This window comes from Cebus imitator, unplaced genomic scaffold, assembly GCF_001604975.1.
Source record: "Cebus imitator isolate Cc_AM_T3 unplaced genomic scaffold, Cebus_imitator-1.0 Scaffold320, whole genome shotgun sequence".
Classification (NCBI taxonomy): Eukaryota; Metazoa; Chordata; class Mammalia; order Primates; family Cebidae; genus Cebus; species Cebus imitator.
The window spans coordinates 954,063-977,576 of NW_016107635.1; the positions used below are offsets into that span (position 1 = coordinate 954,063).

General features: G+C 44.0%; 1 protein-coding gene across 1 annotated transcript in view; it reads left to right on the top strand.

Moving 5' to 3' along the window:
- The window catches only part of PAPPA (pappalysin 1), a 255,350-nt gene that overhangs the window by 174,631 nt on the left and 57,205 nt on the right, over positions 1-23,514 (top strand). Inside the window, exons 11-14 of the mRNA XM_017504315.2 lie at positions 10,443-10,556; positions 11,847-11,982; positions 14,363-14,576; positions 23,312-23,480. Of these exons, the coding sequence (XP_017359804.1) occupies positions 10,443-10,556; positions 11,847-11,982; positions 14,363-14,576; positions 23,312-23,480 (633 nt within the window). The remainder of the gene's footprint in view (positions 1-10,442; positions 10,557-11,846; positions 11,983-14,362; positions 14,577-23,311; positions 23,481-23,514) is intronic.

Sequence of the window (23,514 nt, forward strand, 5' to 3'; positions counted from 1 at the left end):
AAAAAAAAAAAAAAAAAAAAAAAAAAAAAAAAAAAAAAAAAAAAAAAAAAAAAAATCAGCATTTACACTGTGCGGGTCTCAGTTTTCTCATCTGTAGAATCCTCTGGGAATAGGAGACAGACCTGAAGTAACACAGACTTCAGCATCCACTCTTGTTGGTGGGGCTCATTCCCATGTGACATCAGTGCTACCATTCTCTCATCCATTGCACAGAACAGACACCATTAATTACATAGTGCAACCCTGAATGTAGGCCTCTAAATCCGTTTCAACTCCTGGTGGATGCTGAAGTCTGTGTTAGCATCTTCACAGGTGTGGACTTGGTGCCTTATTTATTACCTCTGGACCCAGGCTGTTTATAAGGCAGACAAGGAGGAGGATAGTAATACTGGCTTCCCAAAAATGTGGGGCTTCTATGCTTGGAACATAGGTGCTGGACAGTAAATGATAGCAAAGAAGATATGTTACCTTTACCACTTTCATGAATGCTCTCTTAGGTCTCTAACATAAGCTTTTCCCTTAGAAGGTTGAGACATCCATCTGTTGTCCCCCAGAAATTCTGAACCTGCATCTGTGAAATTAAGCAATTTAATGAGTAGTCTCTAAGAATCAGTTCTATGATTCTGAACCATATCATCTCTAAGAAATTTAGTCTCCCTGCCTGTAAAAATGTTAGTATGCTGGCGGGCAATGTTGTCTTGTATGATTTCTGTATTCCCTTCCTGTTGAAAGCCTAGCTTTTCCTCCATGATCATTTGGTCTGGCCAGGGATTTGTACCCTAAATCCCAGGATTTCAGACTTGTGGAGAGGTGCAGGCCTGAGGGTATTAGACCGCTAAGGAGTGTGAAATGCCTAATGTGTTAGGGACAGATCCCTGGAGCAGTGAGGTGCTAATCAGCCCAGAGCTGAGCCCCAAGGCTGGCGGGTATCCAATGTCCTTATCAGAAAGTGTCTCCTGGATGGAGGCCCTAAGATCTGCTATTATTTCTAGAACTCTGGGAGGGAAAAAGAAGCCATCTCTTTGCTTCACACTCTGGTCCTGCACACAGGAAATACTTCTTTTCTTGATTGTCTGTCTATGCCAAATAATAAATCCTCATATTGAAAGAAAGGCAAACCACCCCTCACCTTCCCCTCTATCTCTTTAAGGCAGGCATCACAGGGGAAAGCTTCTCTGGAGGCCGGGGAAAGTGATAATTGTTTCTAATGGTCGGTAAAAGAAAGCCTGGCTCCCACCTCTTTTTCTGCCATTGCTATTAAGTGTGTAAAAAGGTTGGAGAAGGGAATTGGATGTGTGTGTGCGTGTGTGTGCGCGTGCGCCTGTGTATTGTGTTGTGTATCTGTTAACCCTCGGTTTCCCTTAAAGTTTTCTGTGTTAATTGGGTCAGTTTGGAATTAGAGGCATAAGAGGGAAGCAGGGATGGGAGTAGGAATGAAGAGAAGATCCCAGGTGGGAGAGGTCTATAGTACTCTGCAGGTAGTGGGAGAGGCCCTGAACCTGAACTTGGAAGAGGTGAGTCATGTTTGTTCATTATATGCATTGAAACATGTTATTGTTGTTATGCATTCTTTTATTCAACAAATATTTGCTTAGTATCTAAACTGAACCTTCCTCTGTTCTTAATACTGAAGATAGAAAAGGGAAGAGCTCATTCTTTCCCTCAATGAGCTAATGACCAAGTTCAAGAATTGCAAATAGGATTCATCTTCTAGGCCAGTTCTGAGCAATCATAAGTTACTCCCCATAGTGTTTTGTTGAGATGGATTTAGAGACCTACATTCAGGGATGCGCTATTTAATTAATGGTGCCTGTCCTGTGCAATGGATGAGAGAATGGTAGCACTGATGTCACATGGGAATGAGCCCGGGTTCTCCTGGTCCCTTTCCTGCCCTGCATGATTATTATTATCCCTAAACGTTGGTCTAGGCCCTGTAGACGTGGACTTCTAGATCAAATGCGTCACCAGTGAACTGGATATACAACCTTGGAAAAGTCACATGAGTTTAGGATAGGGGACATTTGGTGAGCCCTGACCAGTAACCGGCATTAGACACCGATGAAAAGGAGAGAGAAGTCAGGCATAGGCACTGTCTTTGAAACTCATACACGGAGATTCAGATGGACAAACAAGAAACCACACTGCAAGTGTATTACACCAAAGGTATCCACCAGGAGTTATTGGGAGGTCAAGCCGTGGAATAAGAAGAGAACAGACTGAGTCAGATGAGCATGGGTTTGACTGCCAAGCCGTGGTAGGCTGACCAATGCCTACCCAAACCTTAGAGTCCTTATATCTCAACTGGGGATAATGCTGCCGATTTCACAAGATTATTAGTAAGGTAAAATGAGATAATACACAGGCAGCACCCATTCTGGCAGACCATCTTTAAGAGTTGGTGCCCCTTCCCAGGGGAGCACTGAGGAGGGGGCAACACCGTATGATAAAAACAGCGAAGCCGGGTTTATGGAGGAGGTTTTATTTCACCTGGGCCATTCTGTGTCCAGGTTCCCTGAAGTCCTTTACAGCTGTAGTCTTATAGGCTGTCTCCCAGCAGGCTTTCCCTCCTGCAGTCCTCAGGACCCTTCAGGATCTTGGCGGTTTCTATCAGGAAACCAACTTCTGCCCTTCTTGCACCCTTGCAATTCTTGGGAAATAATCTGGCATTGGAACTGCGAGCCTGAGATTAAAATGTGGCCTAAAGAGAAATATTGGGAAACACTTCCTGGCTCTGTATGTGTGTGTGTGTGTGTGTGTGTGTGTGTTGCACACTTGTGCATTTATGGGTATGGTTATTGTGTTATTGTCCAGTATACATCCGCACACTCCTCCTCCCCATTCCTTTTCTTCCGTTTTCTTCTATAAGGCTCATTCGCAGGTCCTTTGGGTGGAAAAAGGAAATTGGAGAGGTTGGGCTAGAGCTTTGATGAGCACTTCCTCCTTCCCATGATTGACAAAAGGGCATGTAAATCTGTAAAATCAAAATTCAATAGAAACCTCATGGTGTGTCCCCTGTGTAGGACAATACCAGAGCCCCTGCTCCCCCTCTTCTTCCTCCATCTCCCTGCCTTTGTGTACATCGTGTGTGGGTGGAAGATAAACTGGATTTTAAAAAACCCTTTGAAAGCAAGACATCGTTAACTCTTCTAATTAAAAGCAGTCTTCTGCAAAGGAGAGGGATTTGGAGGCAGGTGCTGGATGTAATGGCTGGCAGTGCACTGAGTGGACAAGAGTCCCCAGGTCCTGGAGCCACAGAGCCCTCTGTTTCTGCAGACCTGGGACCCCTAGTCACCACCAGACATCCTGACCCATCACAGAGGAGTTTACTGTACATCTTCAAGCCAGTCTCTTCTCCCTCCACCCAGCTGTGTTTCTCCATCTAATGTGAGAATTGGAATAAGAATTTCTGAGGTCCCTCCCAGCTCAAACATCCAATGATCCCAAAGCTCTGGGTGAAGGACTTCCCCAGCTATTTTGCAGCATGCAATTGCAGACACAAAAAGAAAAAGAAAAAAAAAAAGGAAAGAAAAAGAGAAAGAAAACACATTGCCGGAAAGGCTGCAGTAAACTTCTGTGTTACTCTTCTGATTGTCTTTGTCCAAAAAGTTGTCTTGGAAATCAGCCTTCAGCTTCAGAGAAAAGGACCCATCAGTCTCAGAAGTCAACAGGATGTTCATCTGGTCCAGGGTGTGGTTTTGTTTGTTTCTTTGTTTGTTTACACTTAATTTTAGAGTCGACATTGTTTTCTGCAGCATTCACCTGAGAAGCTGGAAATCAAAAGCTGGTAGAATGTCAGAGCTGAAAAGCCCTTTGGAGATAGATTCATCTTACTCTGTGTTTCCATAAACGGGAAGAGCAAAGGTCAAAAAAGTGAGCAATTGAGTCAGTTCTAGGAGGCAGGTCGCTTGCCTGTCAATTGCAGGCTTTTTCTACCATATGACTCCACTCCGGGGCAGACCTGAAAAGGCCTGTTTTGGTCTGCTGAAGGAGCTTCTATTTCAGGAGCCCCAGGGGAAGACAACAAGGAGAAGCCCAAAGTCCATCTTCCATGTGGCTGGGATTAAGACCCTGCTAGTGCAAATATATCTATTTTCTTGTTAGAAAATCTCATCACAGCCCTGAGAGATATGTAGGCAGGCTCCCTTGAAGTTAACATCTATGGTTAAGAAAGTGGGCTAAATTTGTGCCTGGATTTGAATTTTGGTTCTACCACTAACTAGTCGTGTGATCCTAGGCAAATTACAGGGCCTTAATTCTGTCATTTGTAAAATGCATATAATTTTGATATCCACCTCACAGTTATTGTGAGCACTCCATGATTTAGTACATGCAGAGTCCTTAAAACGGTGCTCAGCATAGAGCAGGCAACCAATACATGCTGCTCTTGCTGCTACTGCTGCTGTTGCTTGCTGGGGACCTACTATTTCCCGTGTGCTGGGAAATCTGCTGGGATTTATTTGAGGATAAATAAAACATGCTTCTCGCCTTGGAAATCTTCAGAGTTTAAAGAGATAAGACTGGACTCTAAACAACTATAATCTAACTTGACAAGTGCTATAACTGAGGTATAAATAAGGAACTATACGGACACATAAGAAAGGGCAATTAATTCTGCCTGGGGAGTGAGTAAAGGCTTTCAGAGGAGGGATGATATTCAGTAGTGGCTTTGAAGTGTGTGTAGTATTTCACAAAATGGGCAGTGCAAGGGTGGTGGGGGTGGGTTTTCTGGGCAACAGCATCATGGAGGGGGAGTCTACAACATGTGGGAGAAAGAGTTGTCTGGCATGAAGGAAGCACCACTGTATAGATACCAGGGAAGAGAGCACAGAGAGCAGTGAAATTGGTGGAAGCAGCGGAAACCAGCTTCCAAAAGCCTTTGTAAGCTGTGTCAGCCTTGCTGTGTCAAGGGAAGGTCCCATCCTGTGGATCCTGGACAGCATGGTGGGTGGATAAGTAGTAGCAGGGTGATATGGTTGGTTTTTCCCCTTTGGAAAGTTAGTTATGGGGACCATTTTTATGAATGAATGTGGCAGGACCAGAGGCGAAAAGACTGGTCATTGGTGCCCTTTCTCCACCAGAGGAAGCAGAGGTTTCAGTCAAGTCCAAGTAGCAATTGTGTTGCTTTGTAATTGAGTACACAGAACATGGAATTTTAGAGATCAGTCAACTCCTAGTTGTGATGTACAACTGGATGCAGGACCTTGAAAGGATCTTTCAAAACCTCTGGGCCTCATTTTCTCACCAGAGAAAATGTAGTATCTCTAATCTCATGGACTATCAGGGTTAAATGATATTGTGACTATGAAACCCTTGGTGGATATTATGACTGTGGGTGTCCTTAAGCTCCTGGGGCCCTTAAAGGTCATTCAGTGCAACCATTCAGTACAATTGCGGAGGAGGAATCCGAGAGTCAGAGAAATGTCCAGTTAATTGGAGACAGAGCTGGAATTAATCAGATCTTCTACTGTCCATGGATGGTGTTTGAAGGAAACACAGATCATCTCCACAGATAATACAGAGTCTAAGGGATTCTGCTAAAATGGCAGACCCCCTTTAAGGTCAAGTGGGAAAAGGGTCACTTGTCTTTCAGTTCCTCCAGGAATACTTTCAAGCTAGTGGATCAGCATTTGATGTGAACATTTTAGTCATTAAAAGTAAAAATTGTTTATTTTTTATTGTGGAAAGAGCACACCATGAGATCTACCCTCTTAACAATTTTTTAAGTGTATGGTACAGTATTGTTCACTATAGGACCAATGTTTTACAGCACAATTCTAGAACTTACTTGTCCTGCTTAACTGAAACCTTATGCCTGTTGATTAGTAACTGATCCCTTTTCCTTCCCCCCATCCCCTAGCAACCACCATTCATTTCATCTTTGATTCTATGAATTTGATTATTTTAGATACTTCATATTAAGTGAGCTAATGCAGTATTTGTTTTCCATGACTGGCTTATTTAACTTAGTATAATGTTCTCAAAGTCAATTCCTCTTATTGCAGATTGCAGAATTTCCTTTTTTAAGACCAAATAATATTCCATTTTCTTTATCTATTCTTCTGTTGATGGGCATGTAGGTTGTTAGCACATCTTGTCTATCATGAATAATACTGTAATATACATGGGACTGGACAGAAGGGAAAAACAGATTTCAGCTCCATGGAATCTGTCCTTATCTCCTTTTTAGTTTCCCTAGGGAAACCCAAAGGCTAGAGGCTGCCAGTGTTTCTAGAGCACTCTTGATGTGTTCCACAATACAGGGAGCAATGTGAAAGGAGGCAGCAGGTCTTGTTCATACCAGCGTGGCAGAAAGGGGAAATGGAAGTGTTCATCTGTTGGGCTGGAAGGCTGGGAAGAACCTCAGCATCACTGGAAGGATTTGTGATGCAAGAGTCGGGGATAGAAGGGAAAACAGTATGGCTCTGCATGGGGTGAAAGAAATGTGCAGAGTGGGAAGGGGGAAAAGGTTGAGAAAGATTGGGAATGTCACTGGAGCCAGTGTCACTGAAGGAACTGGAGGAGGGGAGATGATGAGTGAAGCGGAGCTTTAGAGTGGTGGCAGGGAGAGCTAAAGAGGCCCCTGGAATGTGTGATGGAACTGTCCTGCATATCTACTTCCAAAACGTTTCAGTAAAGTCCATATTGCTCAGCAATGCTTTATGGAGTTAGATTTGCCTTTTTGGAAGGCAGAAAAAAAAAACCATGCAGGTCAATGAAAACAGAGCATCCCCATAAAATCAGTTACCTTGGGGTTCATACTTGTATCCTTAGTGACCAACATGTGTGATGGGCAAGGCTCCTTTGTTTTCAGTTCTCTGAAGCCTGGCATGCCACATGCCATTTAGGCTGCCAAATGAGCAGATTCACACAATGTCTATGAAAGCAGGAGGCTTGTAAGGATTTGCCTCTCTCTTCCTCTCTAGCCTCCCTCTACTTCCCCAGGAACATAGATGATTTTCAGATCAACTAGGGCTTTGGGCAAAGGTTCAGCTGGATTTGTTCATTCTTTTCTGATCTGCTTTGACTGTCCTTGGTCAGGATTGCAGCCAACTTGAAACAAACGCAAAACAAAATAGGAAAACAGAAGAATAAAATAATAGTATGTTCCTCTAAAACCCTGTCTAGTGCTAATAGAACTGACAAGCTAGGAGGAAATGGTATTTAAGCAATAAGAGGGCTTTGCTTATGTCAGAGACTCCTCTAGCCATAAATACTTCAGATGCAGACATAAGACCCCCAATCCAGCCTTCAAAGATGTCCTTCACCAAGCTCTGCTGGGAGACAGGCAGCTAAGAACACAAGGGGAAAGAATTCCAAAATGATACATGTCGAATTGCTGGCCTGGATTTCAAATTCCATAGATAGTTTATGCAAAGTCTTGCACTGTTGTAAAATGTAACAGAATCCACTGGCAGATCTGCCTAAACTCGGTCCCAGTTGTTTTTGAGAAAAATAAATAAACTTAAAAAGGTCTTCCAGCACATTTAAGTGTGAGGCTCCTAGAGATTTGAATAACTGGAGTCATTCCTTAATTCCTAGCAATGGGATGGTTGATTCATGGCATGTTTATTCTCAAAAACTTACCAATGATATTCAGATAATTAATACTGTGCTCTCAGAACCCATCAGTTCCTAGGGCCGGGGTGAGGGGAACTTTGGCAGCTAACACATTTCAATACTTTCTGATGTTTTCAAAGCAATGAAACTCTTTTCTTAAATGAAATATTATAAAAAGGCAGCTTGATAGGTAAAACAGGTGAGTAGAGATGCTCTGTTTGAAATAGTAGAGTGGAAACTAAGCAGGTCTTCTCTACATCGTGAACCAAAGGCCAGCTTCTCCGTGGAATCCCAAGAATCCATGGAAAACATGAAAACTTGTTGTCTAACCCAACATTCAGATTTGCAAGGTAAACTAAGGGCCAAAAGGCAAGATAACTTGTTCACAATTGCATACCACATTTTGAGCAAGCATGGACTAGAACCAGGTTTCCTTAATCCAAAGCCAGCTTGCCACTGTACAACTTCCTGAGTGACATTATGCAATTTTCCAAAGCTTCTTGTCTTCCTCTGTTGGAGGTTTCCAGAATGAATTGATGAAGATGTTAACAGGAAGAGAGACCGAGTGAAGGGTATATAAAATAATCTGTATTATCTTTGCAACTTTACTATATGACATTACTTCAACGAAAGGTTTATTTAAAAATAAAAGTATTAATGCTTGCAACTGCTGATCACAATGTAACCACATGCTTTGATTCGTGTCTCATTATTTTAAAGAGAATTGAAATTTGACATTTTCCGAGAGCTCCTTGAAGCCAGAACTATTGCAAGAAGTAATGGAAAGAGAGGCATTTGAATTTGCACAAATTTATAGATGCGATTTCCATGATGGAATATTGCATAGAATATAGGTGGAGTTCTCAGCAAGATGATGTCAGGAATAAGAAGGATGGTCTGTCATAGAAAATTCAGAACTGGTCCAGTTCATTGGATCCCACTGTTCTGAACACGTTGTTAGGAAAACTGATGTTGATGGCTTTATATCTATTTTCAATGGCTTTCTAAGCTAATAATTTGGATTTTAAAAAAAATTCATAAAATTGCATAGGATGTTATAAATCAAAAACACCTATGTATAACAGGTGTATGCACTACCTGCAATTAACAACTCTATGTTTTGTCATATTTGCTTCATGTCTTTTTCTGTAAGAAAAATAACACACCACAAATAAGACTGAGGTCCCTTTTTTTAATCCTGACTCACAGTGTCATTCCGCTTCCTTGATACACAGAGGCAACTACCACCCTGAATTTGATGTATGCTTCTCTACTCTATTTTTAATTCGCATGAACTGCTGGGCAATATATAGTTCTGCTTTGTGTTATTTTTGTAAATGACATCATAATGTACTTAACCCTTTGCACCTTGTTTCTTTTTTTCCACTCAGTGTTACGCTTTGCGATCGCTCCATGTTGATGTCTATGAACCCACCATTAGGGCTTCCTTTTCATTTGGCTAGGGACCATACTGAGCCAAGCGTTAAAATATTTTTATATCATCCTTGTATATGAATACAGTTCATTTTTTCTTACTGTTCCTTTGCCACATAGAATTCCATCATGTGACTATTTTCTATTTTATACATTACTCCTCCAACAGGAGAACATAGAGACTATTTCCAATCTTTTCCTACTATACTTATTGCAGAAATGGATATTCTTAATCCTTGTATATCCATTTTTTCTTTTGTTTTTGCTTGTTTTAGGTGTTTATGTTTGTTTAATCTTGTGGAGGATGTATCACTTTTTTTCAATAGCATATGAGAGTCTCAGAGCTCTCCAGGTCAGCCGTACTTTTCAGATGAGTAGAATGCACTGAGAAGATATGAAATGACAGGCCCAAATTCACTGGGAGGTTTTGAGAGGAGCCACATTAGAGAGAAGAGGAGAAGTACTAATTTGGGATGCTCTTCTACCAAAGGTCTCACGAATTTCAAGGACTGCTCAGCTGTTTGTATTCCTTTATTGCACTGTTTGTGTTTATATATGCATTTGTAATTACTGGACTAATGTCTGCACAAATTGCCTGCTCTAAGCTCTTCAGCATGTCTTTTCTACCATTTTGTCCCAGAGTGTTTGACAAGCCATAGTTACCCAATAAATACCGTTCAAATGAATGAACCAATAAATGAAATGACATTTGAATATGCAAGAAACTCCTCAGTTTGAAGAATTCTGCTTCTCTATATATGTTTCCTCTTTCTTTTAATACTATTTGGTATTATCTATCGTTGAGAATGAATTTATATGTGTGTGTGTAGGAGTGTGTGTGTGTGTGTGTGTGTGTGTGTGTATAAAGTTTTGGAACTGATTTTCTTTGTTGATGGGGAAGCAAATGCTAATGTTTTCACAGTCTTTTCTCTGTTGTAATATCACTCGGAGCACAATTTACAGATTTGATCTAAAATCGTCTGCTTGACATTCAAGATTCTATGAGATCTAATTCCTCCACCCACCTTTTCTGCCACTGTCCCTAAGTCTTAGTAGTAACAGGCATTTTATCACAACCTCAGCATTCTGGGTTTCTGCTTTCCTCTGAGCCTGACTTCTGTTCCCTCTGCCTGCAATGTCCTTCCTCCTATCACTGTGCTACTCTTCCAGGCCCAACTGAAGTATCAACTCCTCCAGGATGTGTCTCTGTGAGAATATCTCTGTCATCTCTACCATCAAACTATGTTATCTATTATACCCTTAACAGCACTGAGGATTACTTCTTCTACATTAGAATGTGAGCTTCGGAACCAGATTCTGGTCTTTTCCTCCTTGTTTTTCCCTGTAGTGCCAAGAGCAAAATAGGTGAACAATACAGGTTTGTACAATTGAATCAAGTTGCACTTCTGATACTCTCTAAAACATGATTTGTTTTGTCTATCTTCTTCCAGGTGTGTCGAACCAAGGTAATAGATCTCAGTGAAGGCATTTCCCAGCATGCCTGGTACCCTTGCACCATCAGCTACCTGTATTCCCAACTGGCTCCCAACATTTTTTGGCTCCAGGTAAGCTGAAGCTCTGAGAGCTTTGGAATCTCAGGCAGCGAGCCACAGAAAACACTGACTCCCATGACCCTTTCTGAAGATGGGTTGTCTACCTGCTGAGGGTGTTAATTGTACGAACAGGAAACAAAACACTTAGCAGTGTGATGCTTCCTGAAATGGAATCCTAATTGCTCATGGAATGCCCCCACTGAGCTCTTGTTTTAGCAAAGAGTTTGGATGTATCTTGTTTGCCTGGAACCTCCTATTCATTGTTCAAGATCCTTTAAAATGATCTGTTCCTTTTTGAACACTTTACTGATCGCCAGAGGAAGACGTGACCATTATCTTCCTTCTTGTCCTGCGCACGTGAGGTCGCTTGTTGGGTGGCACTTGTCACGTGGTATTACAGAGCTGTCTGCGGTCTTTCTTTCTGGCTAAGGATTGTGGATATTATTGCATTTTGGTTTACGTGTCACTGACCTACTTTGAACTCCCCAAAATGCAAAGGCCATTTCTTATTTAGCTTTCTCTCCTCAATGCTGGGTGCAGAGATTGACATGGAGAAGTGACAGATAATCATGCATACCATTTTTGGGGGGTTTTAGTGTGCACCAGGACCTTTGCTACACACTTTGCTCTCATTATCTTACTGGAAACTCACAGCAATCCTGTGATATACCTGTTCTTTTTTTTTTTTTTTTTTTTTTTTTTTTTTTTAAAAATATTTTTTCTTTTTTTCTTTTGCTGGAGTGCAGTGGCATGATCTTGGCTCACTGCAACCTCCACCTCCTGGGTTCAAGTGATTTTCCTGCCTCAGCTTCCCAAGTAGCTGGGACTACAGGCATGTGCCACCATGCCTAGCTAATTTTTTATATTTTTAGTAGAGATGGGGTTTCGCCATGTTAGCCAGGATGGTCTCGATCTCCTGACCTCGTGATCTGCCTGCCTAGGCCTCTCAAAGTGCTGGGATTATAGGCTTGAGCCACTGCGCCTGGCCTGGTTTTTTGTTTGTTTGTTTTTTAATCCAGCATTTAGAAATGATGGAACTTAGACCCAGAGTGGCCCAGCCATTCACTCAATATCACACAGCTAAGTAGGAGCAGAGCAAAGACTGAAATTGGGTTTCTAATCTCAAAGCCTGTGCTCTTCACTGTTCGGTTTCATTGCCTCTTCCTTCCAGTCTTGGACCCCTGACAAGTAGTAGCCCAGTTCTTAAAAATGCAGTTTCTCCACAAATGCGTTCCAATGTGGCTGCCTCCGCACCACGTGACTAAGGGCACATCTGACCCTCCTATGTCTTCTCAATTTCAGGCATATTTTTCTCAGCCTATGGTTGCCGCGGCTGTCATTGTCCACCTGGTGACAGATGGGACATATTATGGGGACCAAAGGCAGGAGACCATCAGTGTGCAGCTGCTTGATACCAAAGATCAGAGCCACGATCTAGGTAAGCACGGCCTCTTGGGTTTGGCTTGCTCTCGGTACTTGCTTCCACCTCTGCCCCATAACTAGTTGTGATGATCAGCTTAGAATGAGCCCTTCCTTCCTTTATCCTTTTTCTTGCCTCTTTTCTATTTGGCCTCCAGGTTGCCCTCAAATCAAGATGTGGCTATATATCCAGAGAAATCTAGATCTGGCAGAGACAGGGATAAGGGGCCAATGGCCAAGCACTCCCTTCTGCCAGCCACCTTTAACCTCAGGCATCCCGTATCAATCCCCAAAGACCCTGAAAAGGAGAGAGACTGTGTAAAAGCCATTTCCCCCTTGTACATGTCAGCACCTGACACCCAGAGAGAGGCACTGAGAGACCCCAGGTCACACGGTAGGTCAGGAATTACAAGTTAGGTTGTCAGTGTCATAGCCTATTGCTTCTTACTCTATAACCTGGAGTGTTCACAACCCTCCACCCCAAGTGGGGACTGTATCACCAGTTACAACCTGTGGAGAAGTTCCCAGTGGGAATAGGAATAGAAACGTTGTAGGAGTAAGGAGGCAGTTGAGGCGTCAGTCAGGTTCTACCAAGTGCCTGAGTGCAGGGCCAAGGGGGAGAACAAGGGCTGGACTTGTCACTGGTACCACCCCTTTGCATACCCACATGCACCGTGGTTCAGAGGATACGGCCTGAATCCAGAGCTGATGGCTGAGGTTTGAATCCTGTCCCACCACTCTGTCACCTTGAGAAGGTGAGCAAGCTTCCTGTCCTCACAGCATGTCACTTAGAGCCTCGTTTGCTTCATCTATACAGCAAGGACAATGATACCCACCTTAGAGTTGGAGTGCGCTATTATTTGACGCGGTTATAACCATGCCTAGCACAAAATCAGACCCTAAGACATTCCTATTGTCGCTAAGAATTTCCTATGACACCTGCCCATTTCCAATCTACCCTGGAGAGCTCTGGGCAGTCTGGCTACTCCAAGCATTTGAATTCTTGACCAATACTGAAGCCTGGACTTTAAAGCTGTGTCCACACCATCCTGCAGAGAATGCTTTTCAAAGACTTGTATGAAGCAAGCAGGCAAGCGGTCATTTCAGGGTCAGAAAAAAGCCAAGGGAACAGGGAAGGTTTTCTTGTTTTGTTGTTATGTTTATTTACTGAGTTAGTCTTAAAGGCAAGGGAAACGTATGAATGAGGAAGAGAAAGGACATCCCTCTGGACTTAGCAGGATTCCTAGGAAATTTCCCTAAGTGAGAAACAAATATTTTTGTTGTTCTCATGGCATGACCCAGGACTCTGAGGAGAGGTTTTTCAGCAGAGTGGGGAAAAGTCTGGTTCCACAGACCTTCTTTGGATCCTGCTACTGATGCCTGAGGCTCTTCTGTTTTTTCCCTTCACCCCCCGCCCCATCACCATCTTTCCCAGTTCACAGCATCCCAGCATTCTGAGGCATCTTCACCTCTGCAAGTGAGAAGGGCATCTGCTTCAGGCTTCCTTACATAGCAAGGAAGACTTCTCCTTACATAGCAAGCCGGCCAGGACCCAGTTAGGTTTATGCCATTTTCTGGATGTGAAAACTGAGTTTTAGGGGCTGTCTGGAGTACCATTATTAGGAAGGGGTTACATCAGCATTTAAACTCAGGTCCATGCAGCACTGATGCCAGCTTCCGTTTTGCCAACTCCATCCTGCCACGGCCTTCCTTTCCTTTTGTCCCTTGGTGTATCTTTTCTCCCTGGCCCTCCCTCTTCCTTCTTGGAGAATAGGAACCTGCTGCCTGCATTAGAAAAAACTGAGGACTCTTGAGTGAGGCAAGCTTGGATTCTCCTTAAGAGTTTGAGTCATGCCTGGGCCGTGCTCCTATGGAAAGCCGCCCCTGCCCACGATTCTCAGCCTCCTCTGCAGACTAAGCAAGAGGCCCTTCCCCCCTCAGGGCTGCTTTCAGGTTCACAGATGACTTAGGAGAGTGGGCTTTTTATCCTGGGAAGTGCCTGTTGCTATGAATTATTTCTGTCACTTTTCCAACTGACCAGGCAGGCAGCCTGAAACCCAGCAACTCAGACCAACGAGCCCTACAGCAATGTGGGAAGGAGGCGAGAGCCTGGGTTGTTTGGCTGAGGGGTGGCCATCTGGGGGAGGGAGAGGGACTTTGGGCAGTAGGTGAAGGGGAAGCTTAGGGAGCAGGGAGGCAGGGGGATTGGAAAGATTTGGAAACAAAAAAAAAAGCAGACAAACTTTCTATCAGACTCAGAATCTTCACCGGCCGCCCAGTGGTGCTTTTGTGCGGTGACATGAAAGGGTCTGGGGGCTTTGGGAAGGGCCTGTTGGGGAGGATGTGATTGACCTTGAGTAATGAGCCTGGCCCCTTGGCCCCTCTGTCTCCCTTGACAGGCCTCCATGTCCTGAGCTGCAGGAACAATCCCCTGATTATCCCTGTGGTCCATGACCTCAGCCAGCCCTTCTACCACAGCCAGGCGGTACATGTGAGCTTCAGTTCACCCCTGGTTGCCATCTCGGGGGTGGCCCTCCGCTCCTTCGACAATTTTGACCCCGTCACCCTGAGCAGCTGCAAGAGAGGGGAGACCTACAGCCCTGCCGAGCAGAGGTAAGGGACCCACAGCCTACTTGTCCCAGGCCATTTGTAGCCAAGTGGAGACAGTGTGATTTTGAAGCTGGGTAGCCATTTGTGCGGCTGTAAAAGGTCTGTGCATTTTCCCTGTCTCCATCCATCCTCTGGCCTCTGGCCGGCTCTGCCTTTGGGCTTGAGAGGCCCATGCATCTCTAAATTCCTGGGGCAATTGAGGGAAACAGGGTTGTGTGGTGATAAAAGAACCTCCTCACCTGGCTTGCAGTGGCAGAATTGGCAATAGCTTGCAGGGTGACCCTGGAAACATCAGTTTCCTTCTCTGAGCCTCAGTGTCCTCATCGGAACAAAAAGAGGATTAGCTCTCCCTTATATCTGAAATACTGGAATATTCTGCTTCCTAGGTGGCACAGGCGGGAGGCTTAACCCTCCTAACCAAGGAGGATAGAGACTGGTATTTGTATCACCCTGGTTCACCGTGTACATCAGGGATAGGTGAAATCCCTCTGTCTTCCACAAGCCTAGCTCCTATGACCTCACGAGTGGTCAAGAGCCTGTCTTTCGACTGTGTGACATCACTCCCTCAGTGCTTTTGAGCTGGCATCTGCTAATACACCCAGTTTGGAGCTATAAGGGAGTGGAGTTTCCCCAAAAGAATACAAGCTTTGGGAATACTCTTCTTGGGTTTGAACCTCCACATTACCGCTTCTTAAATGTGCGTTCTTGGTCAAGTCACTTCAGTTTTCTGAGTCATAGTTTTCTATTTTGGAATAACAGATAAAATCTACTCCACAGGGTGGTGGTGAGGGTTAAATATTGCGCTGTAGATAAAAGTGTTCCTGCAAACTGTTAGGCATTATGCAAATATAACATATTAAAAGCGAATTTTTATAACCTTCTTTTGATGATGATGGTGCTGTTTCTCTGCACAGAATTTTGTGTGGAGTTCTGAAAGTTAGAGCTGGAAAAAGCTTCAGAGATTATCTCATGCATCAGACACGTCCAAACTTCTGTGTTGCCATGTAGAATCACAGGGCCCAGGAAGGGGAGAACTTGCGCAGAGTTGCACAGCGTCTCTCAGATTTGTTACTGAGAACCAGAAGGAGAGAGAGTTGTGATTTTTGTAGGCTCCCCAAGAGTGAGGCTCTCTGGAAGTCGATTCATACCTGGGGGGAAAGAAAAGAAAAGGAAAGAGGGGGACACCAGCCTTTCCCACGCCCCTGTTACCACAGAGGACACAAAAGGTGGTTGCAAAATCCACATTGTTTAGCACCTACTGTCTCTAGCTTCTGTTGTGCAAAGTCTGTCACAATCTTTCGGAGGCAAGAGCGTCTTAAATATAACTCATTGTCATATTTCACTCTAAAAGGATGTTTTTATCCCTTGTTCTCCAGACCCTATAAAAATAAGTTAATTCTCAGAGCCTGGGGAAATGATGTCAATGAAAATTCATCAGATTGTTTCCACAAGACTTTCCCATTCTTATTCAGCCATCCTGATCAACCATATGTTGACTGAGGACTGGACTGACTTGTTAGAATTCTCGATGAATGGCGCCTGGGCCCTAAGTAAATAGTAGGAAATATTTTACCTTTAAAACATATCGATCAATATGTATTTGTTAGTTCTTTGGTTGTTGGAGGAACACTGAATGCGGGGAAGTGCTGACCTGTATCTGACGAATTATGTAACCTCGGATTAGTCACCCCCTTCTCTGGCCTCAGTTTCCCCATCTTTAAAATGACGATAGTGGTTCACATGGATTCTCTGTGGTTCTTTCCAGTTTTAACAGTCTGTGATTCCCAAGAGCTGGGAAAGATGAGAGAGGACAGTAAGGTACAAACACTTGTTGATCCCCAATAGACAGGAACATTGTCTTGTTTTATTATTGCACCTTTTCTGGGAGGTATAGCTCGGAGAAACAGAGTGAGTGAGTCATGACCATCCAGGCAGTAAGAGGCAAAATCCTGCTTTGTCTGTCCCTGAAAGCCATGCTCTGCCCACCACAGCAAGGCACGAGTAGCAGAGGAATTTTCACAACTGGACCCATTGGAGCATTTATTCAGTGGAACTCCGAGTGAGGGGATGGAGCTGCAGCTCTGAGGTCTTTGGCTGACTTGTTCCTGAGCTTGGATCAGGCTAGGACAGGCTGAGTCTTGAGGGCTGAGACTGCAGGGCTGCAGCACCTCCTCCTGAGTGCCCCAGTGGGGAAAGCACAGCAGCTGTTCATGGGGAGCTAAAGAGGCATTCAGCAAAACAAGCAGGACTCTGCAAACATGCAAATGCATTAAAGCAAACACGGGAGGAAAGAAAAGAAAAATAAACAACAACTGTAAAGAGCCATGGGATGTTTTCCATCATTCCCCAAACACCAAAATAAATAGCATCACTTTTTATGGCACAAATTTCAGCTGGTTGTGGCAGAAACACCCCACTTTACTCTCAGCTGTTCCCAGGTAGGGAAAAGCACTGTTTCCCCCCTCTCCTTTTCTCCTCCCTCCCACAGCCTGTTCTCGTCGCCCTGCATCTCTCCCTCTCTCCCCAGTCCCTTTTCTCCCACCTCTCCATCCTCTCTCTCTCTCTCTCTCTCTCTCTCTCTCTCTCTCTCTCGCTCTCGCTCTCTCTCTGCTTCTCCTACCTCCTTCCTCCTCCTCACTTTCTGTCTGTCCTCCTGAGAGCAGTGTGATACCTACTGTGGTGCCTTGGGAGGAGCACTACCACAAAATCAGTTTGGGCAATGTATTCCACCCTAGCTTCAGGGGTCTTCAGTCTCTTTGCAGTACTCGTGTAAATTCAGAGACCCAAGAAAACAGGATCAGGTTTCAAAGGAGAGGTCCAGTTGTGAAATTCTAGTCAAATCCCAGCTCCACACCAAGTTGTGGAAAGAAGAAAAGGTGGGGAGAGGAGCATAGTGGTGGAGTGGAGGGTGGTGAACAGGCTTCTTTAATGAGAAAAGCTACAGTGGTGATATTGTGGCTCTAGTGTCTGTCACACACAGACACACACACACACACACACACACACACACATATCACGTTTATCCACCGTTGTGGTTCTAAACAGAAATTGAATGTTCATATAATTTTTAGAAGGCCAGCTTTGGGAGGAAAATAAGTTCTTCACATGGCTAGATTACCTCTTTCAGCCAGGGAAAACTTAGAGTGTTGTTTGTTGGTTGGGGGTCTGGGTACCCACAGACTGGAGCCAAGCATTTCTAGAGTCTGTGCCCTGATGAGACACCATGTGTGGACTATCCCATTAGGTGATGATATAGGGATTCATATATAGGATTTGGAAGACAGAATGAAGCTGCTCTTGGCCAGAGACCACAGATTGCTCAGATCGCTGCCATAACCTCATCCTGCTTCCCCAACCCGCAAAGGAGTTAGTGCCTCTCAGCACACTGGTTGGGAATCCCTAGTCTGGGGAACATACCTGCAAATGGAACTGCTGTGACTACACATATGTGTGTCTTTGACTGTGCTGAATACTGCCTGACTCTTCTCCAAAATATTGTCCAATTCACAGCCCCATCAGTGACCCACCAGAGTTCTAGTTACTCCGTATTCTTGGCAATGCTCGAGATTGCCAAAGACTCCTTTTTCGTATTTTTCTCATTTCAAAGGGTTCTGAAATTATAGAGCTGTGCTGTTTTGTTCTCATAAAATCATGAGGCCTGAAGCTGGGGAGGGCTCTCAAAGATTTCCGGTTCTATGCCCTAATTTGAGGATGGGAAATCTAAGGTCCAAGGAAGGGAAGTTACTTGCCTGAAGTCACCCAAGTTGGGGACAAAACCAGCACTGGAATCTAGTTCCCAGGAATCCAGTTATCTTTCCTCTTCATCAGAGGTTCCAATACTCGTGTTCCACAGACCATATTAGTCCATAAACAGCCTCTCTTTGGCCTTTATTAGTTATCTCCTTTAATTAGTTGCCAACATTTAAATATCAGGAGAGTTCATGTTAAAAAACAGAATACTTCTTGGAACTCTTTAAAGAAATGAGAAGCTTTGAAACCATCAGGCCCTCCATCCCACTACGCAACCTTGGACTGGAGCAAAGCACTCTGCTCTTTGGCCAGGCATATCCCCTCTCCTCAGCACACCCCACTCGCCTGAACTCTGCAGGCCACTGAGCTTGCATCATTTAATTTTCAAAATCTTGCCTCCTTACCACACCACAATACTGGCTCCTAGAAATCCAAGGTAAAGAACCTGTTAGGATCATTCCCCCAGTTGCCATATTTCTGGGTAGAAAAATGGGGTCCTAGAACAGTAGCTCTTTCTTAGTTTCACTTCCAAAGTGATCTTGCAGAACTGATGCCAAGAACAGTTTTTCCTCCATTTTCCAGTGTGGAGCACTTGTCTTCTTTATCCTGATCTGAGCAGCCCAGAATGATTTATAAACAGCCTTTCTGTTATTATCTCTGCTCCCCTATGGCATAATTGCAGCTAAGTAGCAGGGCACAGCAGTTACACTGTGAGTCAAGGAACAGAACCAGGAGAGGAATGCTTGTCAGCACTAACTTCTGGCTTTATCCGGGTTCCAGCACTCTCCAGGTGTCCTCTCTTATGCATGACTGGAGACCATTCTTATTGACAATGGAGACAGCAATGTGGGATTAGCTATTGGATCAGGTCGTGTTTTACCTGTATATGGAACTTGAATCCATAGGTAAATACATGAAAAATATAGATAAGAAGAAAAGAAAAAGATGTTTAAGTATCTAATTAGTTCTGCACTCCAGGGACCTCCACTTTTGCCCAGATGTGAGCATCTGATCTATAGAATTATCTGCATCCCTTCCCATGCGTCCATCAAATCAGTCACCTTTTTCCCTTCAGAGAAGTGTCTTCATTTTTTCCTTCTTATGTTATTTTTATGTATTGCCCATCACCACTGTTAAATCCTTCCCTCGTTTTTTTTTTTTTTTTTTTTTGAAGCAGCAGAGCCTTTTCTTTGTTTTCCTTGTTTTACTTTTTGTTTTTGTGTTTCATAAATGACAGGGCTGTGTCACAGAGTTATTTGAGAGGGTCAGTCAGGGTAATGTTTATCGTTTTTGGACAGTGTGTTCACACAACCTTTTCCAACCAACAGGACAGCAAAGAAAAAAGAGCAGGGACTTAGGGGACACACTGGCAGATCTCCATTGGAATTCTGTCCAAGCTGAGTGCCCTTGGGCAAGCAATTTAAAACTCTTAGTTCCAGTTTCCTGTTCTTGAAAATGGGAATAATATCACTACCTCCAGGAGCTGCTGTGTAGAATGCAAATAAGGTGAGGCAGGTGAAACACAGTGGCCCATGCCTGACACAGATCACCTCCCTTATCCCTTTTCTTCCTGTTTTCAAGCTGCGGGCCAGGTGCAGAGAGATGTGCTGAACAAGCAGGATGCCCCAATCCCCGAAGCGTATTCTAGAAGGCCTAAGAAATGTCCCATGAAGAAAAGGTTATCAGAGTTTAAAAAATAGTGTGTACCTTAACCCCTTCTGGAAACTCTCAATGGGTTATCCAAAGTTTTGAGAAGTCCTGCAACTAAGAAAACTAACTGGTTTCATAAACTCAATGCTATCCTTACTCATGTGACCATGAAATCTTTTGGTCAGGTGACACATGAGATCAGGGACTATTTTTCCTTTTGTAGCAAAAAGAGACAGAGTAGAGAGGCCCATCTTCTCAAGGAGCTTTATAGTTCCCAAAAGTGCAGTGGTACAATCTCATCTCCCTGCAACCCCTGCCTCCCGGGTTCAAGTGATTCTCATGCCTCAGCCTCCCATGTAGCTGGGATTATAGGTGTGTGCCACCCCTCACAGCTATTTCTTTTTGTTTTTAGTAGAGATGGGGCTTCACCATGCTGGCCAGGCTGGCCTTGAACTCTTGACCTCAAGTGATCCTCCTGGCTCGGCCTCTGGGATTACAGGTGTGAGCCACTGTGCCCAACCTCCAAGCATTTCCCATACATTCGCCTTTCTAGTCTATAAACACACCAAGCTCCAACCTGTGCTATAATTTTGTACCTGCTCTTCCCTTTGCCTGGTTCTGCCTCTGTCCCAAACCTGTGTGTGGCTTATCCCTTCATTTTATCCAAGTAGTAGTTCAGATGTGCCTTCTTCATGGATCCTTCCATGCAAAGTGCCTTGCCCCTCCCCACCAGCTGTCACTCTCTATAATTTCACCTTGGTTTAATGCCCTAACTGCATGCATCGTTATCTCAAATGATCTCATTTATTAATTTTCTTTGGCACATATCCTCCCTCCTGAAATATACAGGATAACAGGCATCTTGTTTATCCCCTCCGTCACTATATTCCCGGTGTATGGAACAATGTCCGGTGCTCCGTAAGGCCCCCAGGGAAGGTCTGTTGAATAGATGAATGAGTGAATGGTGTTTCACCCTCTTGACAATCCTAATAAATAAATTATTTTATTATTTCCACTTTACAGATAAGGCAGCTGAGGTTCAGGATGTTGTATACATTTCCAAGGTCAAACAACTGATAAATGGCAGAGCTGGGGCTGGAGCCCAGATTTTCCTGATTGATACGCCTTGTGCTCCTTCTATCTCAGAAAACGAAGCATTTCAGATTTTCATTTTCTATGAAGAAGAACTTTAATGTGCACAAAATAATCAGGGAGGGCACTGTTTATACTTTAATGGCTCTGCAACTTAAAAAAGAAAGTCATCTTTCCCTCTGGGTCTTCATAAGAACCCAGGTACCTTCTGGGAGTGCAGAGTAAGAATGCCCAGACTGTTAGGCACAGGTCAGAATAACAGCTTGGGAGCTAGTAGCTTACAGAGTAAATCTATTTAAATTGGAACCATGCGGTTCCTTCCCCTGGTGCTTACACAATGTGAGCAGATGCATTGTTTGGTGTCAAAGCCCTTGTGTTGACTCCACAGCTACAGCCTTTTTGAGGTCTCCACATGGTACAATGCTGAGGCTGTCAGGAGAAAGAAAAAGGGCAGGAATTGGAGTGTCTCAACAAGTGTTCCTTAATGTCACTTGCCCTGCATCTCAGGAGGGTATTGGAGAATTGCGAAGCTCCCATCAGTGAGAGTCTGAGATCTAAATTAAATGCTCGTTCTTTTCTGGGTACTTAAAAAAGTAAATTGGTTTGGGATATGGTTTGGGGGCTTTTAGCCCCCTACCTCCCCAGACTCTGCTTCTCACTATACTTTTGAGTAGTGGGTAAAGAATAGGAATAAGGTCTCAGTAAAACCCTCAGTTGGGTATCATGAAACTGAGAGAGAGAAAAAAAAACTTGCAAACCTTTTCTGACACTGGTTTGGCCAAAATGTCTCCCTGTCTCCTAGATTAAAAACAGAAACATAAAAGCCTTGAGGTTCTGAATGCAAACCTGTACATACTGTAGGCCAGGTGTTGGGGGTCGACACAGTCAGAGGGGCAGATGTTAGAGAAAACTGCCCCCTAGAAGTTCTCAGTGTTAGACAGAATCAACCTCTTTAAGGTGTTTAAGAGCTATTGCAAGGCATCGTCACCATTTGTTTCCTGCTATTTAGGAAGCATCTACAAAGCATTTTTATTGGCACTGCACAGTAAACCAACATGAAATAGGCATTATCTCTGCCCTCATGGATGTTCGAGTTCAGAAACATGGGACAAGGTTAATAATGAGGCCTTCGGAGTCACCCATCTAGATGGGCACTTAAACAAGTAACTTAATCTTGCCAGTCCCCAGTTTATACAACTGCAAAATGAGTAACGCTTAGCTCATAGGGCTGTTGTAGCGATAGAGTGAGCTCATGTATATAAGCAGTTAATCTTAACTAATGTTATTGAGTGCTTGCCTACCTATAATACAAGGAGAATGATCATCCAAGCATGAGGATATTATGCTGTTTCTATTTGCGTCCTTAAAGATTGCCCTGCAATCCGGTATGTTCCACCAGCAACGAGGAACTGAGTTTTTAATACATCAAAGATGAGGCAATGGCATTAGGGAAAGAAGGGTAGAATGCCCATGAGGGTGCTTGCTGAGGGACACAAGGGAAAGCTTCCTATAGAAGTTTTCATGAGGCTTGGACCTAAAGAATGGGTGGAATTCAGACTGGCAGAAAGGGAGAATTCAGAGTTGCAGCAAGGTGCAAGGCATAGTCTCTGTACAACTCCACTAATGACTTGTAAGTTACTTTACAGTATAAAAGTATTCTCCATCCATCACCTCGGTTGAGTCTTGAGGCTGTATGAGGTTGGCCAAATTTGAGAGCATACTGAAGCTCAGAGATGTGATGTACCTTGCCAACTAGGTAATAGAGCGTAGGTGTGTTTATAACAGCAGCGACCTCTTATTGAGTGCTTAGTATGTTCCAGGAGTTCAGCTATGCCTTTTTTTCTGATTTAATTCTCAAAATGATTCTTGTAAAATACAAAAAGGCTTTTGCTCCACCTCGTGCCTGGCAGAAAAACACAATAAATATTCACTGTAATCATGGTGATCCCCGTCTCACAAATGGAAAAACCGAGGTTGCACAAGGTTTAAATCTGGATAACATACAAGGCTTTTAAGTGGCAAGATTTGAACTCTGGTTTGCCTGGTGCTATAACTTGTGCTCTTAATGAGAAACTTTAATCACTGTCTCTAGAGGCATTTTCAGCTCAGCCAGCACCCCTTTCTGTCCTTAGTCTCAAGCCCCCTGAAATCTTGGAGAAAGAGGCTTTTAGCCTTTATCTTCCAACTGGAGTGTGGCTGTCCTCTGAAGAGACTCCTTCTTTCCCTCTCGTTTCTTTCCTCCCCAGCTGCGTGCACTTCGCATGTGAGAACACTGACTGCCCAGAACTGGCTGTGGAGAATGCTTCTCTGAATTGCTCTAGCAGCGACCGCTACCATAGCACCCAGTGTAGTGTGAGCTGCTGGACAGGCTACGTGCTCCAGATACGGCGGGATGACGAGCTGATCAAGAGCCAGGTATGCACAGGTGCTGAGCTCAGAGCCTCTCTGC